The following is a 15,097-nucleotide window of genomic DNA, read 5'->3' as shown; positions in this document are numbered from 1 at the left end:
AGTTGTATAGTCCAAAATCAATGGAGAGTTTAATTGGTGCTGCATTTTTCTTCAAAGCTGCACCTTTCTATGCATGATTTGGTAATAATATGGATCTTATATTGTCAAGATAAGTATGGGTGATGCTTAACAGAGTTTTCACAAGACCGCTTTAATGAATTGGGGTCACCAAGTCTTGACAATGCAATGCAGGGCTTTACAGGTCACTGGCATCTCACTGCATTGGCTTTTATTTGTCTAGTTGGCTGCTTATTGTTTTATATTCGTAGACTCTTGTAAGTCATCTTGGTTTCCAGTCCAACAAATATGATTTTAATGATGCTTACTGAAAAGTGATACAGATCTGTTGATGATTTAGAATGTCATTTTCATCTTGGTGTCTATTAACTATTGGGTTGAGTGAAAACGTTGCGGATGTGGTTTATAGATTTTTACGGAGGAATGCAGAATGAAGAGCTGATCATCTTTTTCTCTGTGTTTTCCGTCATCTTCATCTTGGTGTCTATTAACTATTGGGTTGAGCAAAAACGTTGCGGTTGTGGTTTATAGATTTTACAGAGGAATGCAGAATGATGAGCTGATCATCTTTTTCTCTGTGTTTTCCGTCATTTTCATCTTGGTGTCTATTAACTATTGGGTTGAGCGAAAATGTTGCGGTTGTGGTTTATAGATTTCACAGAGGAATGCAGAATGATGAGCTGATCATCTTTTTCTGTGTGTTTTCCGTCATTTCATCTTGTTGTCTTTCTACTATTGGGTTGAGCGAAAACGTAGCGGTTGTGGTTTATAGATTTTTACAGAGGAATGCAGAATGATGAGCTGATCATCTTTTTCTCTCTGTTTTCCGTCGCTGCATCAATTATACCCAAGTAAGCTTTGTATTCTTTCATCTACAAAAGATACGAGCATAAAGAAAGAAATCAAATTTAGAAACCTCAACAATTTTAATATGGATGTGCTCATTGTCTCCTGCAGTTCATGTGGAAATTGTCAATATTGATTTGGCAAATCTCAAGTTGTGATTGTGGATGTGACGGCATGAGCCTTGATGAAAATATCAATGTCCTGAGCGTTCATGATATGATCCATAGCAACTCATAGTACATAGAGGATTTTACAAATATATAATTAGTTCGTGTGCTGGTAACTTGTTTGTATGCAATATTTATAAAAATTGAAAAGGAGAAATGCATTACCATGACCTAATTATTTTATATTATCATACATAACGTCTTACGGTTAGTAATAATATTTTTCCATATAAGGTAACATTATGAGCAGAGAATGAGTTTGAAAATTTAATTGAAAGTGGGTTGGATGTTTCACTAAACAAGAAACGATTGAAGTAGGTGTGAGCGGTGATGAGAAAGAGATTTACATTTACTTGCAAAGATGTTAGGAGACTTAAACCATATTATTGATTGATGAAATTTAGAACTTGGTGTTTGATGCCAGCACTTAAAGCAACAAGATTATATTCGAGGCATAAGAATCTCCTGTTCTAATTCCTAATGGTTAATGTTCTGTTCACATCCCGTGATGATGTATTTGTTCCACTAATGTTATAATGGAGGCAGTGAATATTAAGTTTTTGTGATAATAATTATTAAGTGGTTCCCACCCATTAATTAAGAAAAGAAGCGAAAGACACTGCAACCACAACATATAGTTTAATTCAACCCCCAAATAAAAAAAAAAAGAAAAAAGTAACAGAAAGAAGAAATGATAATAGATAAATAAAGGTAGATACATAAAATATGAAGTGGTGGGGTTCTGCTGATTAATATTTTTCAATTTTGAGTTGAAGTGGGAGGGAGCTCTAGCTTGGGCTGAACCTGGACCCGGACCCGGATGGTGGACAGACGGTCCAACCTTCCAACTTCAGGAAAGAGGGTAGGTAGTTTTCACCATGGGCCTTCTATCTCTTTCACAATCTATTTTCACCCAATATTATTTCAAATATTTTTGTCTTTTTTATTTTATTAATTACATTCCCTCCTCCTCCTCCTTCTCCTTCCTCTCATCTAGGGATTGGATTAATTTAATTTGCTGCTGTAAATTGAGTTTAGTTTGAACGAGTTGCACATTTACAATTTGTTTCTTCTCTTCTTCTCTTTCTTCTATGACTAATAAATAATCAATTTGTTTTAGTCCATTTTACTTTGAAATAATTCAAATACAGTTACCTTACCTGCATTCTTGTTTCTTTGTTAAAATTTTTGGATGCTTATGACTTACTACTTCTCTACTAGTACGGTTACTACCTTACGAGAAATCTCAACCGAAATCACCGCCATTGCCTTGCCGTTCAACCTAACTCTCAGCTACTGGTATGCTTATCTGTGTCCTTCACTCTTTTCTTCCTCTTTTTCTTTTTTCTTTTTCTTTTTTTTTCCTTCGTTCTGATCTCTCAGTTTTCACTTTTTTTGATCTTTCAGTGACATGAGGAAGATCAGCACACCCTAAAATTTTCAGATTTTCCGCTGTTCCATTCAAAATGACTACCAAACGCGCTTACAAGCTACGTATCCTTCTAGGGTTTTAAAAACAATTTGCTTCGTCAGATCTCTTCTCTTTTAATCTTTAATTTGTTATCATTACTGTTATTATGGTGATGAGTTTAGTTCCCTTGACTAGAACAATTTGTTTTTAGAGGAATTTGTAGCACATTCTTCTACAGTCAATTGTCTCAAGATTGGAAGGAAGTCATCGAGGGTTTTGGTCACTGGAGGTGAAGATCACAAGGTCAATCTCTGGGCCATTGGTAAACCCAATGCCATTCTGGTCAGTTCTCTTTCTATATTTCTTTTATTTTTATTTTTATTTTATATAAATATACATGTCTCAGAGGACACACACAAAAGAAAAGTTCCTGTCCAAACTTGTATTGTACTAAGTGCTAGACTTGATAGTTTTAATTATTGGTACTAAGGACACATACTGAAAAACCAAATAACATGGTGAATGCCCTTTCTGCTAAACTATCATTTCCTTTCTATAATCCAGAGTCTGTCTGGACATACAAGTGGAATCGATTCTGTAAGCTTTGATTCTTCAGAAGTTTTAGTAGCTGCTGGAGCGGCAAGTGGTACAATCAAGCTTTGGGATTTAGAAGAGGCAAAGAGTAAGCTTCTCAATTTTGCAAAAAAGTTCTTTCAACTTCATTCAACAAATTATATCTATCTTGATTATATTTATTCTGTTGCATTATTATTATTATTATTATTATTATTATTATTATTATTTTTTGTAGTTGTTCGCACACTTACTGGTCACAGATCCAACTGCATATCTGTGGACTTCCATCCATTTGGGGAATTCTTTGCATCTGGCTCTCTTGACACAAATCTTAAGATATGGGATATCAGAAAGAAGGGATGTATCCACACGTACAAGGGCCATACCCGAGGGGTGAATGCCATCAGATTTACTCCAGATGGTCGTTGGGTTGTATCTGGAGGAGAGGACAATACCGTGAAGGTTAGAACTTCTTTCCTTATAGTCCAGGTGTTTTTGGAATTGATGTAATATGAATCATTTGTATATGTCAGGTATATATGTCCATTCATCCACAGTTATATGATAGAGATAAATGCATTTGCTCATATATAAATTTTTTGGTTGATTTGGGTACACAATCTTAACAGCTGTGGGATCTCACTGCTGGAAAGCTGTTGCATGACTTCAAATGTCATGAAGGTCAGGTTCAGTGTATTGATTTTCATCCTCATGAATTTCTGCTGGCAACAGGTTAGTTATATTTCTCTCTTTCTACAAATAATTTTGCATTGCAAATATAATTTATTTACAATTTGATTAGTTCTGCAATTTAATCCATTCCTTGTTTATTACTTTATTAATATTTTTTTGGTAGTAATAGTCACTATTGAGAGATTGTTTATATGTTTATTTCTGGGTGCTTTCCCCTTGTATTCTCCCCCTTCCTGTCCAAAGTACATGTAGAGATAACCCATAAGTGAATACGAAGCTACAAACTTTATAAGGTATATTGGTATAGGCGTTGTCACTAAGAAATTGCTTGATGCGGAGTTAGTCAAAATGAATATTACAGTTTGGTGAGTTGAACACCTGGTGATTGGCTCCTCCATATTCTGTTCTTTCAAATTACGAGAAATAATATGTGAATGTTCTTAAATTTCCAGTGTTTTACTTTTGTTTCCTGTCAAGTATTGCCTTTTTGGTTATGTATTGATGTTGGTTCTGTCATTTATGCAAAACTTTTAGTAAAGAGAGCATGAGGTGATCTTAGGTTTTAAGAACATCATTTTCATAAAACTTGTGTGCATATCCATTTCTTTTCTCATGTTTACTCTAGTCACTCCAATGCAATACTGTTTACAGCAAATATGCCACTTGGTGTTTGCTTGATTTATGTGATATTTTGCTTTTGCCTTTGCTCAGGTTCAGCTGATAGGACTGTGAAATTTTGGGACCTTGAAACATTTGAGCTAATTGGTTCAGGTGGCCCTGAGGTAATTTTATGCCTTATGGGGTAATTGTTTGAATTTTTGTGGATTCCAACATCAATAAGATAACATGAGAATGTCTGTGTAAATTTTCTTCTTTACTACAGACCACTGGAGTGCGCTGCTTGACCTTTAATCCAGATGGGAGGACCTTACTTTGTGGATTGCATGAAAGTTTGAAGGTAAGTCCTCTTTATAGTTTCATCCCTTTTACCATACACATCTTATACTAGGATATGTTCCATTTTGACTTGTTTTTTTATTTACTTTTTATCTATCTCAATGCAGGTTTTCTCCTGGGAACCAATAATGTGTCATGATGGTGTGGATGTGGGATGGTCAAGATTGTCAGATCTTAATGTTCATGAGGGCAAACTCCTCGGCTGCTCATATAATCAAAGTTGTGTGGGAGTGTGGGTTGTAGACATCTCGGTATTACTTATTTTTCTTTGCTCTTGCTGGTCCTTTTACTTGTTTTCTAGTGCTGGTTGTAACTGATCTCATTTTTAAACCGATGTGTTGCATTTTTTTACCTCACACACAGCGCATAGAGCCATATGCTGTTGGCAGTGTTACCCGATCAAATGGCCATTCAGAATCTAAATCTAGTTCAGGTGGGAATTTCTCAGTTCTAAATGAGAACACTGGAAAGGCTAGTTTGGGAAGGTTATCTGTTTCACAAAATTCAGATCCCTTGGTGAAGGAAACAAAATCTCTTGGAAGGTTGTCTGTTTCTCAAAATTCAGATCCTGTTAAGGAGTCAAAATTTTTGTCATGTATGTTACTCTCATTTTATGTTTTAAAGTTTACTGGTGATTTTAGCTTTATATTCTGTTCTATTCTATTGTATCTTATCTTCTTATTTTTTTCTTTTTTCTTTTTGCCTACTTCTTGGTATGAACTTTCTTTCTTTGTCCATGGTGTGACATATTTATCTCATTCTTGGTTCTCTGTCCTGGTTGAAGCCACAGGAAGTGTACCTGGTACCCCTCAAAGGGTCAATTTAAACACAGGTCCAAAGACAAGTATAGCCAGTTCTGTGACAGCTCCTAGTGCAACAGTCTCAAAGAGGAATTCTTCTCACATTTTTCAGAGTCTGTCTGGACATACAAGTGGAATCGATTCTGTAAGCTTTGATTCTTCAGAAGTTTTAGTAGCTGCTGGAGCGGCAAGTGGTACAATCAAGCTTTGGGATTTAGAAGAGGCAAAGAGTAAGCTTCTCAATTTTGCAAAAAAGTTCTTTCAACTTCATTCAACAAATTATATCTATCTTGATTATATTTATTCTGTTGCATTATTATTATTATTATTATTATTATTATTATTATTATTTTTTGTAGTTGTTCGCACACTTACTGGTCACAGATCCAACTGCATATCTGTGGACTTCCATCCATTTGGGGAATTCTTTGCATCTGGCTCTCTTGACACAAATCTTAAGATATGGGATATCAGAAAGAAGGGATGTATCCACACGTACAAGGGCCATACCCGAGGGGTGAATGCCATCAGATTTACTCCAGATGGTCGTTGGGTTGTATCTGGAGGAGAGGACAATACCGTGAAGGTTAGAACTTCTTTCCTTATAGTCCAGGTGTTTTTGGAATTGATGTAATATGAATCATTTGTATATGTCAGGTATATATGTCCATTCATCCACAGTTATATGATAGAGATAAATGCATTTGCTCATATATAAATTTTTTGGTTGATTTGGGTACACAATCTTAACAGCTGTGGGATCTCACTGCTGGAAAGCTGTTGCATGACTTCAAATGTCATGAAGGTCAGGTTCAGTGTATTGATTTTCATCCTCATGAATTTCTGCTGGCAACAGGTTAGTTATATTTCTCTCTTTCTACAAATAATTTTGCATTGCAAATATAATTTATTTACAATTTGATTAGTTCTGCAATTTAATCCATTCCTTGTTTATTACTTTATTAATATTTTTTTGGTAGTAATAGTCACTATTGAGAGATTGTTTATATGTTTATTTCTGGGTGCTTTCCCCTTGTATTCTCCCCCTTCCTGTCCAAAGTACATGTAGAGATAACCCATAAGTGAATACGAAGCTACAAACTTTATAAGGTATATTGGTATAGGCGTTGTCACTAAGAAATTGCTTGATGCGGAGTTAGTCAAAATGAATATTACAGTTTGGTGAGTTGAACACCTGGTGATTGGCTCCTCCATATTCTGTTCTTTCAAATTACGAGAAATAATATGTGAATGTTCTTAAATTTCCAGTGTTTTACTTTTGTTTCCTGTCAAGTATTGCCTTTTTGGTTATGTATTGATGTTGGTTCTGTCATTTATGCAAAACTTTTAGTAAAGAGAGCATGAGGTGATCTTAGGTTTTAAGAACATCATTTTCATAAAACTTGTGTGCATATCCATTTCTTTTCTCATGTTTACTCTAGTCACTCCAATGCAATACTGTTTACAGCAAATATGCCACTTGGTGTTTGCTTGATTTATGTGATATTTTGCTTTTGCCTTTGCTCAGGTTCAGCTGATAGGACTGTGAAATTTTGGGACCTTGAAACATTTGAGCTAATTGGTTCAGGTGGCCCTGAGGTAATTTTATGCCTTATGGGGTAATTGTTTGAATTTTTGTGGATTCCAACATCAATAAGATAACATGAGAATGTCTGTGTAAATTTTCTTCTTTACTACAGACCACTGGAGTGCGCTGCTTGACCTTTAATCCAGATGGGAGGACCTTACTTTGTGGATTGCATGAAAGTTTGAAGGTAAGTCCTCTTTATAGTTTCATCCCTTTTACCATACACATCTTATACTAGGATATGTTCCATTTTGACTTGTTTTTTTATTTACTTTTTATCTATCTCAATGCAGGTTTTCTCCTGGGAACCAATAATGTGTCATGATGGTGTGGATGTGGGATGGTCAAGATTGTCAGATCTTAATGTTCATGAGGGCAAACTCCTCGGCTGCTCATATAATCAAAGTTGTGTGGGAGTGTGGGTTGTAGACATCTCGGTATTACTTATTTTTCTTTGCTCTTGCTGGTCCTTTTACTTGTTTTCTAGTGCTGGTTGTAACTGATCTCATTTTTAAACCGATGTGTTGCATTTTTTTACCTCACACACAGCGCATAGAGCCATATGCTGTTGGCAGTGTTACCCGATCAAATGGCCATTCAGAATCTAAATCTAGTTCAGGTGGGAATTTCTCAGTTCTAAATGAGAACACTGGAAAGGCTAGTTTGGGAAGGTTATCTGTTTCACAAAATTCAGATCCCTTGGTGAAGGAAACAAAATCTCTTGGAAGGTTGTCTGTTTCTCAAAATTCAGATCCTGTTAAGGAGTCAAAATTTTTGTCATGTATGTTACTCTCATTTTATGTTTTAAAGTTTACTGGTGATTTTAGCTTTATATTCTGTTCTATTCTATTGTATCTTATCTTCTTATTTTTTTCTTTTTTCTTTTTGCCTACTTCTTGGTATGAACTTTCTTTCTTTGTCCATGGTGTGACATATTTATCTCATTCTTGGTTCTCTGTCCTGGTTGAAGCCACAGGAAGTGTACCTGGTACCCCTCAAAGGGTCAATTTAAACACAGGTCCAAAGACAAGTATAGCCAGTTCTGTGACAGCTCCTAGTGCAACAGTCTCAAAGAGGAATTCTACAAAGGTCAACTCAACATCCAACGTTTCAATCTTGAACAAGTCAGATATTGTACCTGTAATTGTCCCTAGAACAAATACTAGGTTTGAGCAAGCAGCTGAATCCAGAAAAGAAGTTGACATTGTTGGAAGAACAATGCCATTTTCTTTGCAATCTAAGACAGCTGATTTCCGGAAGTTTCCAAATAGTGGAGATGAGGTTGACCGGCCAACTCTCCCTGTTCTCTCTGAAACCACAGGCCCTAAGGCTTCTGAATTGAGTAGTGTTGCAGATAGGAATACCTACCCTGCAGTTAAAGGCTCAGTCCAGGGAGCATCTGCTGCTGAAAGGAACATGAAGGATGATAGGTTTGTCATATCTGGTAAGAGTGAATCAATGTCAATGTCGGAGTCTCCTGCTAGCTACCACGATGAAAGATGTATGTATACAGACCTTCCAAATATTCTTTTTACCTTCAATTTAAATTTCATTTTGGGCTTCACGTTCGTCAGTAGTTTGCTTATGAAGGTTATATGATTTTTCTTTATCTTCTTGCATGTGCATAGTTTCATCTTTTGGTATTCAGATAGACCATATATTGCAATTTCAAATATATGTCTAGGTCACCTGGCCTGATAGTTACTATAAAATTTCTGAGTCTTAATTCCCATTTAATATGGTTTTACACAGACATGTTTGCCCTTTAAAGGTCATCCTAATTGCTATAAAAAAAATTCTGTCATTATCTTTAGCTTTTTTGCCATTACTTGTGTTGCTTGAATTTCAGTTCATGTGTTCAGATGTTTGATGATTGGTAGCCTCTTTTTGAGAATGTTTGTTGTAGTATTTATATAATTTGTATACATTGATCACTTGAAGGAAATTTTTAACTTTTAACTCTAGAGCTCTAAATGTGTATTTCAGATGATAGTTTGGGCAATAAATCAACCAGAGATGCTTTTCCAATGGAAAGTCAAAAAAGAGGTATAGATTTTCCTCATTCTTGGTTTATGGTTATAAGCAGTCTATTGGTGTCTAACTCCTCGTACATTCTGAAAAAAAATTTAGGAAGAATGCGTTCACTTGTCATAAATTGGGAGACAAGAGGAAGATCTCCTAATTTTGAGGGACCGACTTCCGGTATTTCCCAAGGGACAGTATCTACTGGAAGCATGCCTCCGTTCAATGCGGTACAAACACATTTTATTTTATTTTTTATTTTGGCTACAGACAAAGAAGAGTTGCATACTAACTGTAGTTTTTAGAGGAGACTACTGCATTATATATTTTCCTTACCAATGTCAATGAACATTTTCTGAAGAAAGAGATAATTTTTTGAAGAGATAATTTTTTGAAAAGATATTTTGCTACAAGTCCTATTTCAATTTTTTTTTTTTTTTCCCTGTAAATTTGTATTTCTATCCAGTAATTGTATTTTTTTATTTGACGTTAACTTAAAAAAAGGGGTAGACCACTGGTTCCTACTGGATAAAGAGAAAAATAAAAAGGAAAGTGGAAAAAGAGCTAATGTGTGTACAATGAACCTTTTTTGTACTGACACCTTGAACTTTTTGGATTATTAGTGTCTTCATTTTGTTATGTCTTCGTGTTGCTTCATTTTCTGCTGAGAATTTCTCACTCATCATTATCATTTTGCACATTTTTCTGTCTTTTTCAGTTGGCCAGTTTTCAGGAAAATTGCTAGAAATAGAACAAAAGCTAATTAGTTAAGTTCTTAATATGTTTTATGCTATCATGTTTAATCAGAAATTATCTGTTCCTGGCTCAGGATATCAGACTAACAGCCAAAAGAAAACCAATTCCCTACAAGTTTTAGCATTACCCATAAATAACAAGAAACAATATATCATACTATAAAAAACTAGTAGAGAGAGGAAAGCTTCATCTCCACAACATCTCCAATAGTGTAATCAAACTACCTCAAATGGCTTGCTTCAATTTTTATCGATGGAATAGTGAACCAAAGGTGCATCGACTTTTTCAAAATAGCTTATTCATACAATCTTTTCTGAGTTTGGCTCCTTTCACAAAGAATCTGATGGAGAGAGTTTTCACACATAATGAGGAAGGGTGTGATGGAGGGACATAGACCTGACAAGGTGGACTCTAAGAGAGAAGGTGGTTATTGACAGCATAAGGCCTGCTAATGTGCATAAAGTTTGGGGGGTTTGGGGCTGGGAAGCTGCTTCCTAAACTGATCTGGGGACAGAGAGACTATCTATCATCATGCAGAGCCTTTGGCCAACGAGCATCACTTCCTTAAAATAGCGTGTATTATCTTTTGTGTTTTGTTTGAAGCTACTAATAATATTTTTCTCTGGTCAATGTTTTGGGTTATAAATATGCTCCTTGTGTATATATTACAATAGGTGGACCCATTACAATCTGGAGAAATCCTTCTAAACTTTTTCACTTCAGCCTTGAATGAGGCAAATGTACCTTTAATATGAAGTTACAGTGATCCACTTAATATGCCATCTAAGGCATCCATAGATTATTAATGGCATGTTTCCCATAGGTTGTTAAAATTTACAAATTAACTTTGTATGCTGTATTTTTAACTGAAAATTGTAATTAGTATGGAGTGGCCCTTAACTATGTCTCTTCTTCAACAAATATCTTTGTGTTTTTAAATTTTTATTTTCAACTTTTAACTTTCTTGCTGTGCGCTAATTTTTTCTATTTTGTCGCTTAATGACATAAAGCTTAAACAGAGAGGATATACTGCACCTGTCGAAAAAGAAATGGTTTATGCTAGCGATGAGGATGCTAGTGCAGATGTAATGGAACCACATGATCAGTTTGTCAGCTCTATGCAGTCCCGTTTGGCTAAGTTACAGGTAATCTTCAACAAAGTTATGCTAATAGATACCATAAAACTCTTTGGTTCTTTTGAAGCATGAATGTTATGAGAAGTTACTCTCATACGAAGCTTGAAATTCTGTAGTATGATTTCAAATCTTTCTCAATTTTAGGACACATCATCTTGGAGAGTGTTCTTCATCTGACCTTTATTAAATTAGACTGGTTGTTAACCGTCTTGCTCAAGGTGTTGAATGGGACTTAGGTGTTCTGAAATCCTTCTAATATTTTTCAAGAACTTCTGTTGTTTCTCTAGCATTTTTGTTTCCTACTCTGGTGTTTTGTTCAATTACTATTTGTTGAGTAGCACAGTATTCTGATAAATATATATGCGCTACTTATTTAGTTTTGGCTAAATAGCTTTACCTTTTTTATTATATATATGTTGTTAAATCAAAACATTATTTTCAATAGATTTTATTTTTAGCAAAATTCTAAGTTAACCAAGCTAGTCATGTTTCTATCTAAATTTCTGCTATGTAATTCTTTGGTTCTGGCCTTTTTATTTTTCCCATATTTAGTATTAATTCTATGCCAGGGTCCTTTCTGAAGCATAAGTTGTGCATACTTCATTTAACTTTTCTTGAGCCATCAAATTATCCCAATGCTTTGACATTGTAGAATCTATATCTTAGAATCTCTCCAATTCATACTCATAAATATTCCTTAGGTTCCTTATTCTTAACTATAGCCTTACTCTTCACGCTCATGTGAAGAGTTTTTAGACCATGATTTGTGTTTATTTATTTTAACAGTTTAAGTAATCGGAGTGCTGTCTTGTTTAATTTTTTAATCTGCTTTACTGCCACAAAAATAGTGGTGTTGCAATGACTAATAATCTCTTGATATAGATATTGTTTTATTGCATTTGCTAACATTTGCTTGACCTTATGTAGGTAGTTTCTAGATACTGGGAAAGGAACGATTTTAAGGGGGCCATTAGTGCTATGCAAAAGATGGCTGATGATGCTGTAAGAGCTTGTTATTGAATAATATATTCATCCATTTCAAAGATCGGATGTTGAAACGAATATTTGTTTCCTCACACTCATTGTTGAAGAGCCCATCATCTGCTTCCTTTGTCATGTAAATTGTAGGTCCTTGCTGATGTAATGAGCATTATGACAGAGAAAATTGACATAGTGACGTTGGATATTTGCAGTTGTCTTCTCCCTCTTCTGTCAGGTCTTCTTGAAAGTGACATGGATAGGTAAAAGGATTGTGATATTTTCCTGTTGTTGGTGTATTATTCCAATAGTCAATCCCACTTTTCCTGATCTATTCATTGCTACATATCTTTTTCCAATCCTTGAGTCATTTCTTTGTATTAAGTGAGAGCTATGAATTTGCAAAAGTGAGAAGTTAAAATCCTGTCTCAGTGAAATATTTTCAGTCCTTTTTGGATTCCAAAACAAGCCAGGAATTCTCCATAAAACTCTTCTATTACTTGTGCTTATATCTTTTCATTAAGAACTTCTTAGTTTCCTTTGTATGAATGTATAAATTCGTAGTTCCTTTTCTGAACGTAGATTCTGATGGAGAGGAGGACATTGACTCAAAATTTTCATTTTCCTTAGCTTGAGACAACCTGCTTGATTTTAAATGCAAAATAAAATACTATCATTAATTTTGTGAGTTGAGATATCAGCATTTTAACAGTTTGTCCATATTTAGGCATTTAAGCATCTCTCTGGACATGCTGCTTAAACTTGTTAGAATATTTGGCTCGATGATCTATTCAACATTGTCAGCATCAACGTCTGTTGGCGTCGATATTGAGGCTGAGCAAAGGTTTGTGCAGTTTTGTCTCAAATTTTCGTGTTCAGTTCATAGACAGGAAAGTAGTTTATTTAAATGGTATGACATTCTAATGCTTACTTGGTATTGTAGGATGGAACGCTGCAACCTTTGCTTTATAGAGCTGGAAAAAGTCAAGCGCTGCTTGCCGATTCTGACTAGGTTGGTAATACTATTATCTTATTATGGTTTCTGTTCGTTGGATATTTCAATGAGTAATGGTGGAGATGTCATTCTTTGTTTTTGTTTTGTTTTGTTTTCATTCTTTTTTTTTCCCTGTAGAAGAGGGGGTTCTGTCGCAAAATCTGCTCAAGAATTGAGTTTAGCACTCCAAGAAGTTTCATGAGTGAAATCATGCTGAGTGGAAATGCAGCTTGTTTCAACTTAGCATGGGTTAAATTCTTTAAGTTGCTGTGGAATTGAAATGTTTTGGTGCAAGAAAGAACCAGTATTTGATTTCTTTCCATGCCCTGGGTCCTCCATGTACATTGCTAAGTGGAGGCATTAACTACTACTAAATTAACTGGATCATAGGGCTAATAGTACCTGCTGCTGGCTTTGGCAACTATCAACTCTGTACCTGCTTGGCGAGAATCCATCCACTTTATATTTCCTTCTAACCCAATGTGTAGCTTGTCCAGATATAACTTTTTGCGTGTTTTTTTGATCTAACTATTGTTTTCAACGTGAATATACAAAACTCTTAACACATGGATTCTCAACTTATTCAAATCTTGAAATAGAGCAAGCTGAGTTTATATTGAGCATGGTGTAATCTTGTTTTGGCAGCTAATGCAATGGTTTGGAATTAAGTGCCAACTGCCAAGTAAAAATACTGGATAATATCTTTGACTTTACAAGATACCTCAAAAGGCGAGGATCTTTATAATTTGAGGGTGTATCATGTAGCTCTGTTCGCAGAAGTTATTTGTATCCATTCCATTACCAGCATTTGAAGCAAGCCCTCTTTGTAATATTCTGATCAACACCATTGTTTTAAAAGTTGGACCGGACCGGCCAGTCCAACCGGTTGGACTGGGAACAGGTCACGTGTCCAGTTCGGGTCAATCCTAAAACCGTTATAATATAATGGATCGCGTTAAATCGTTAAAAAACTGGATATTTTTAGCGAATCGTCGGTCCAACTGGACCGATTGATAAACCAATCCAATTAAAAATCCCTAAACCTGATACACGCAGCCTTCTTCTCATTGCGTATTCGCGATCAGTTCATCTCTTTTGCAGTTTCTTACGCAAATTTCTCAGCTTCTTCTCTCTTCTCTAAAAAAAATTTTCAACTTCGTCTCCGTTGTTTGTTCTCTACGAAGATTTCTCTCTGAAATCCCACCCAAATCGCATCTGAACTCTCTAAAATCGACGATGACGTCTTCCTCCCTCGCCGGAAATCGACAACGACAGCTCTGTTCCTCGCTGGAAATCGATGGTGACATCTCCATTCGTTGACGACAGCTCCATTTATCGATCCAGATAATAAACACGCCATTCTTCGATCCAGCTTCAATAATCAATAATGATTTCGTTGCAAACTTAATCTGGAGCAATAATCAATGAATTTTGTTGTGCAGATTTTGTTGTGAAAGAGCCTATGGTGATTCTTAACTGAGAACTCTGAATATTGTGTATGTTTCAGACCTTGAGATGTGCAGATTTTGTTGTGAAAGAGCCTATGGTGATTGATCATGAGTGTGTTGGGATCATAGAGGAGGTGGGAAATGAAGTGAAGACTTTAGTGCCCGGTGATCGTGTGGCCCTAGAACCAGGGATCAGCTGCTGGCGATGCAATCAGTGCAAAGAAGGTCAATACAATCTATGTCCTGAGATGAAGTTCTTTGCAACTCCACCAGTTCATGGTTCTCTTGCCAACTAGGGTAACGAAAATGCTACATTTCTAACTATAGTCTATTGGACTCTGTGCTTTTAGAAATTAACTATTACCTTATGAATTGTGCATTCAGCAATTAGAAATACGGTAGACAATCATTTGAAAGGTTGTAATGTGTGTATAGTTGTGTCAATATATATAGTCTTCTTCAAAACATACTGGTCAGTTCAATTGTGTTACTCTAATTTGACCTTTATCAAAGGTAGCATAGTTTTTGACAAATTTGGGATTGATCTTATGGAGTAAAATGTTCTTATGCTTCTGTATATAGTCGTGTTAGCTGCAGGGTGTATAGGCTCTAGGTGATGTGCGATTTTGTAGGACATTCATGTTGGCAAGCTATAAGGTAAAGACAGTAGCCTTTGCATACACAATATTCAAGATTTTGTAGGACAT

At 35.6% G+C, this 15,097-nt stretch overlaps 1 protein-coding gene across 1 annotated transcript; it reads left to right on the top strand.

Moving 5' to 3' along the window:
* Positions 1–1,989: 1,989 nt before the first annotated feature.
* On the top strand, positions 1,990–13,562 carry LOC116126792 (katanin p80 WD40 repeat-containing subunit B1 homolog). The gene is made up of 20 exons (XM_031412471.1): positions 1,990–2,330; positions 2,439–2,525; positions 2,654–2,784; positions 3,007–3,124; positions 3,254–3,480; positions 3,648–3,750; positions 4,423–4,493; positions 4,595–4,669; positions 4,776–4,919; positions 5,032–5,238; positions 7,702–7,837; positions 8,027–8,557; positions 9,043–9,102; positions 9,187–9,308; positions 10,845–10,979; positions 11,898–11,972; positions 12,099–12,211; positions 12,676–12,792; positions 12,892–12,960; positions 13,081–13,562. Exons 2-20 carry the CDS (start codon positions 2,498–2,500, stop codon positions 13,142–13,144), a joined length of 2,526 nt encoding a protein of 841 aa, XP_031268331.1. The 5' UTR covers positions 1,990–2,330; positions 2,439–2,497; the 3' UTR covers positions 13,145–13,562.
* Positions 13,563–15,097: the final 1,535 nt, after the last annotated feature.

Source organism: Pistacia vera, unplaced genomic scaffold (assembly GCF_008641045.1).
Source record: "Pistacia vera cultivar Batoury unplaced genomic scaffold, PisVer_v2 Contig184, whole genome shotgun sequence".
Classification (NCBI taxonomy): Eukaryota; Viridiplantae; Streptophyta; class Magnoliopsida; order Sapindales; family Anacardiaceae; genus Pistacia; species Pistacia vera.
Note: the sequence above shows the minus strand (reverse complement) of the source record. Positions and strands in the feature narration are given on the sequence as shown.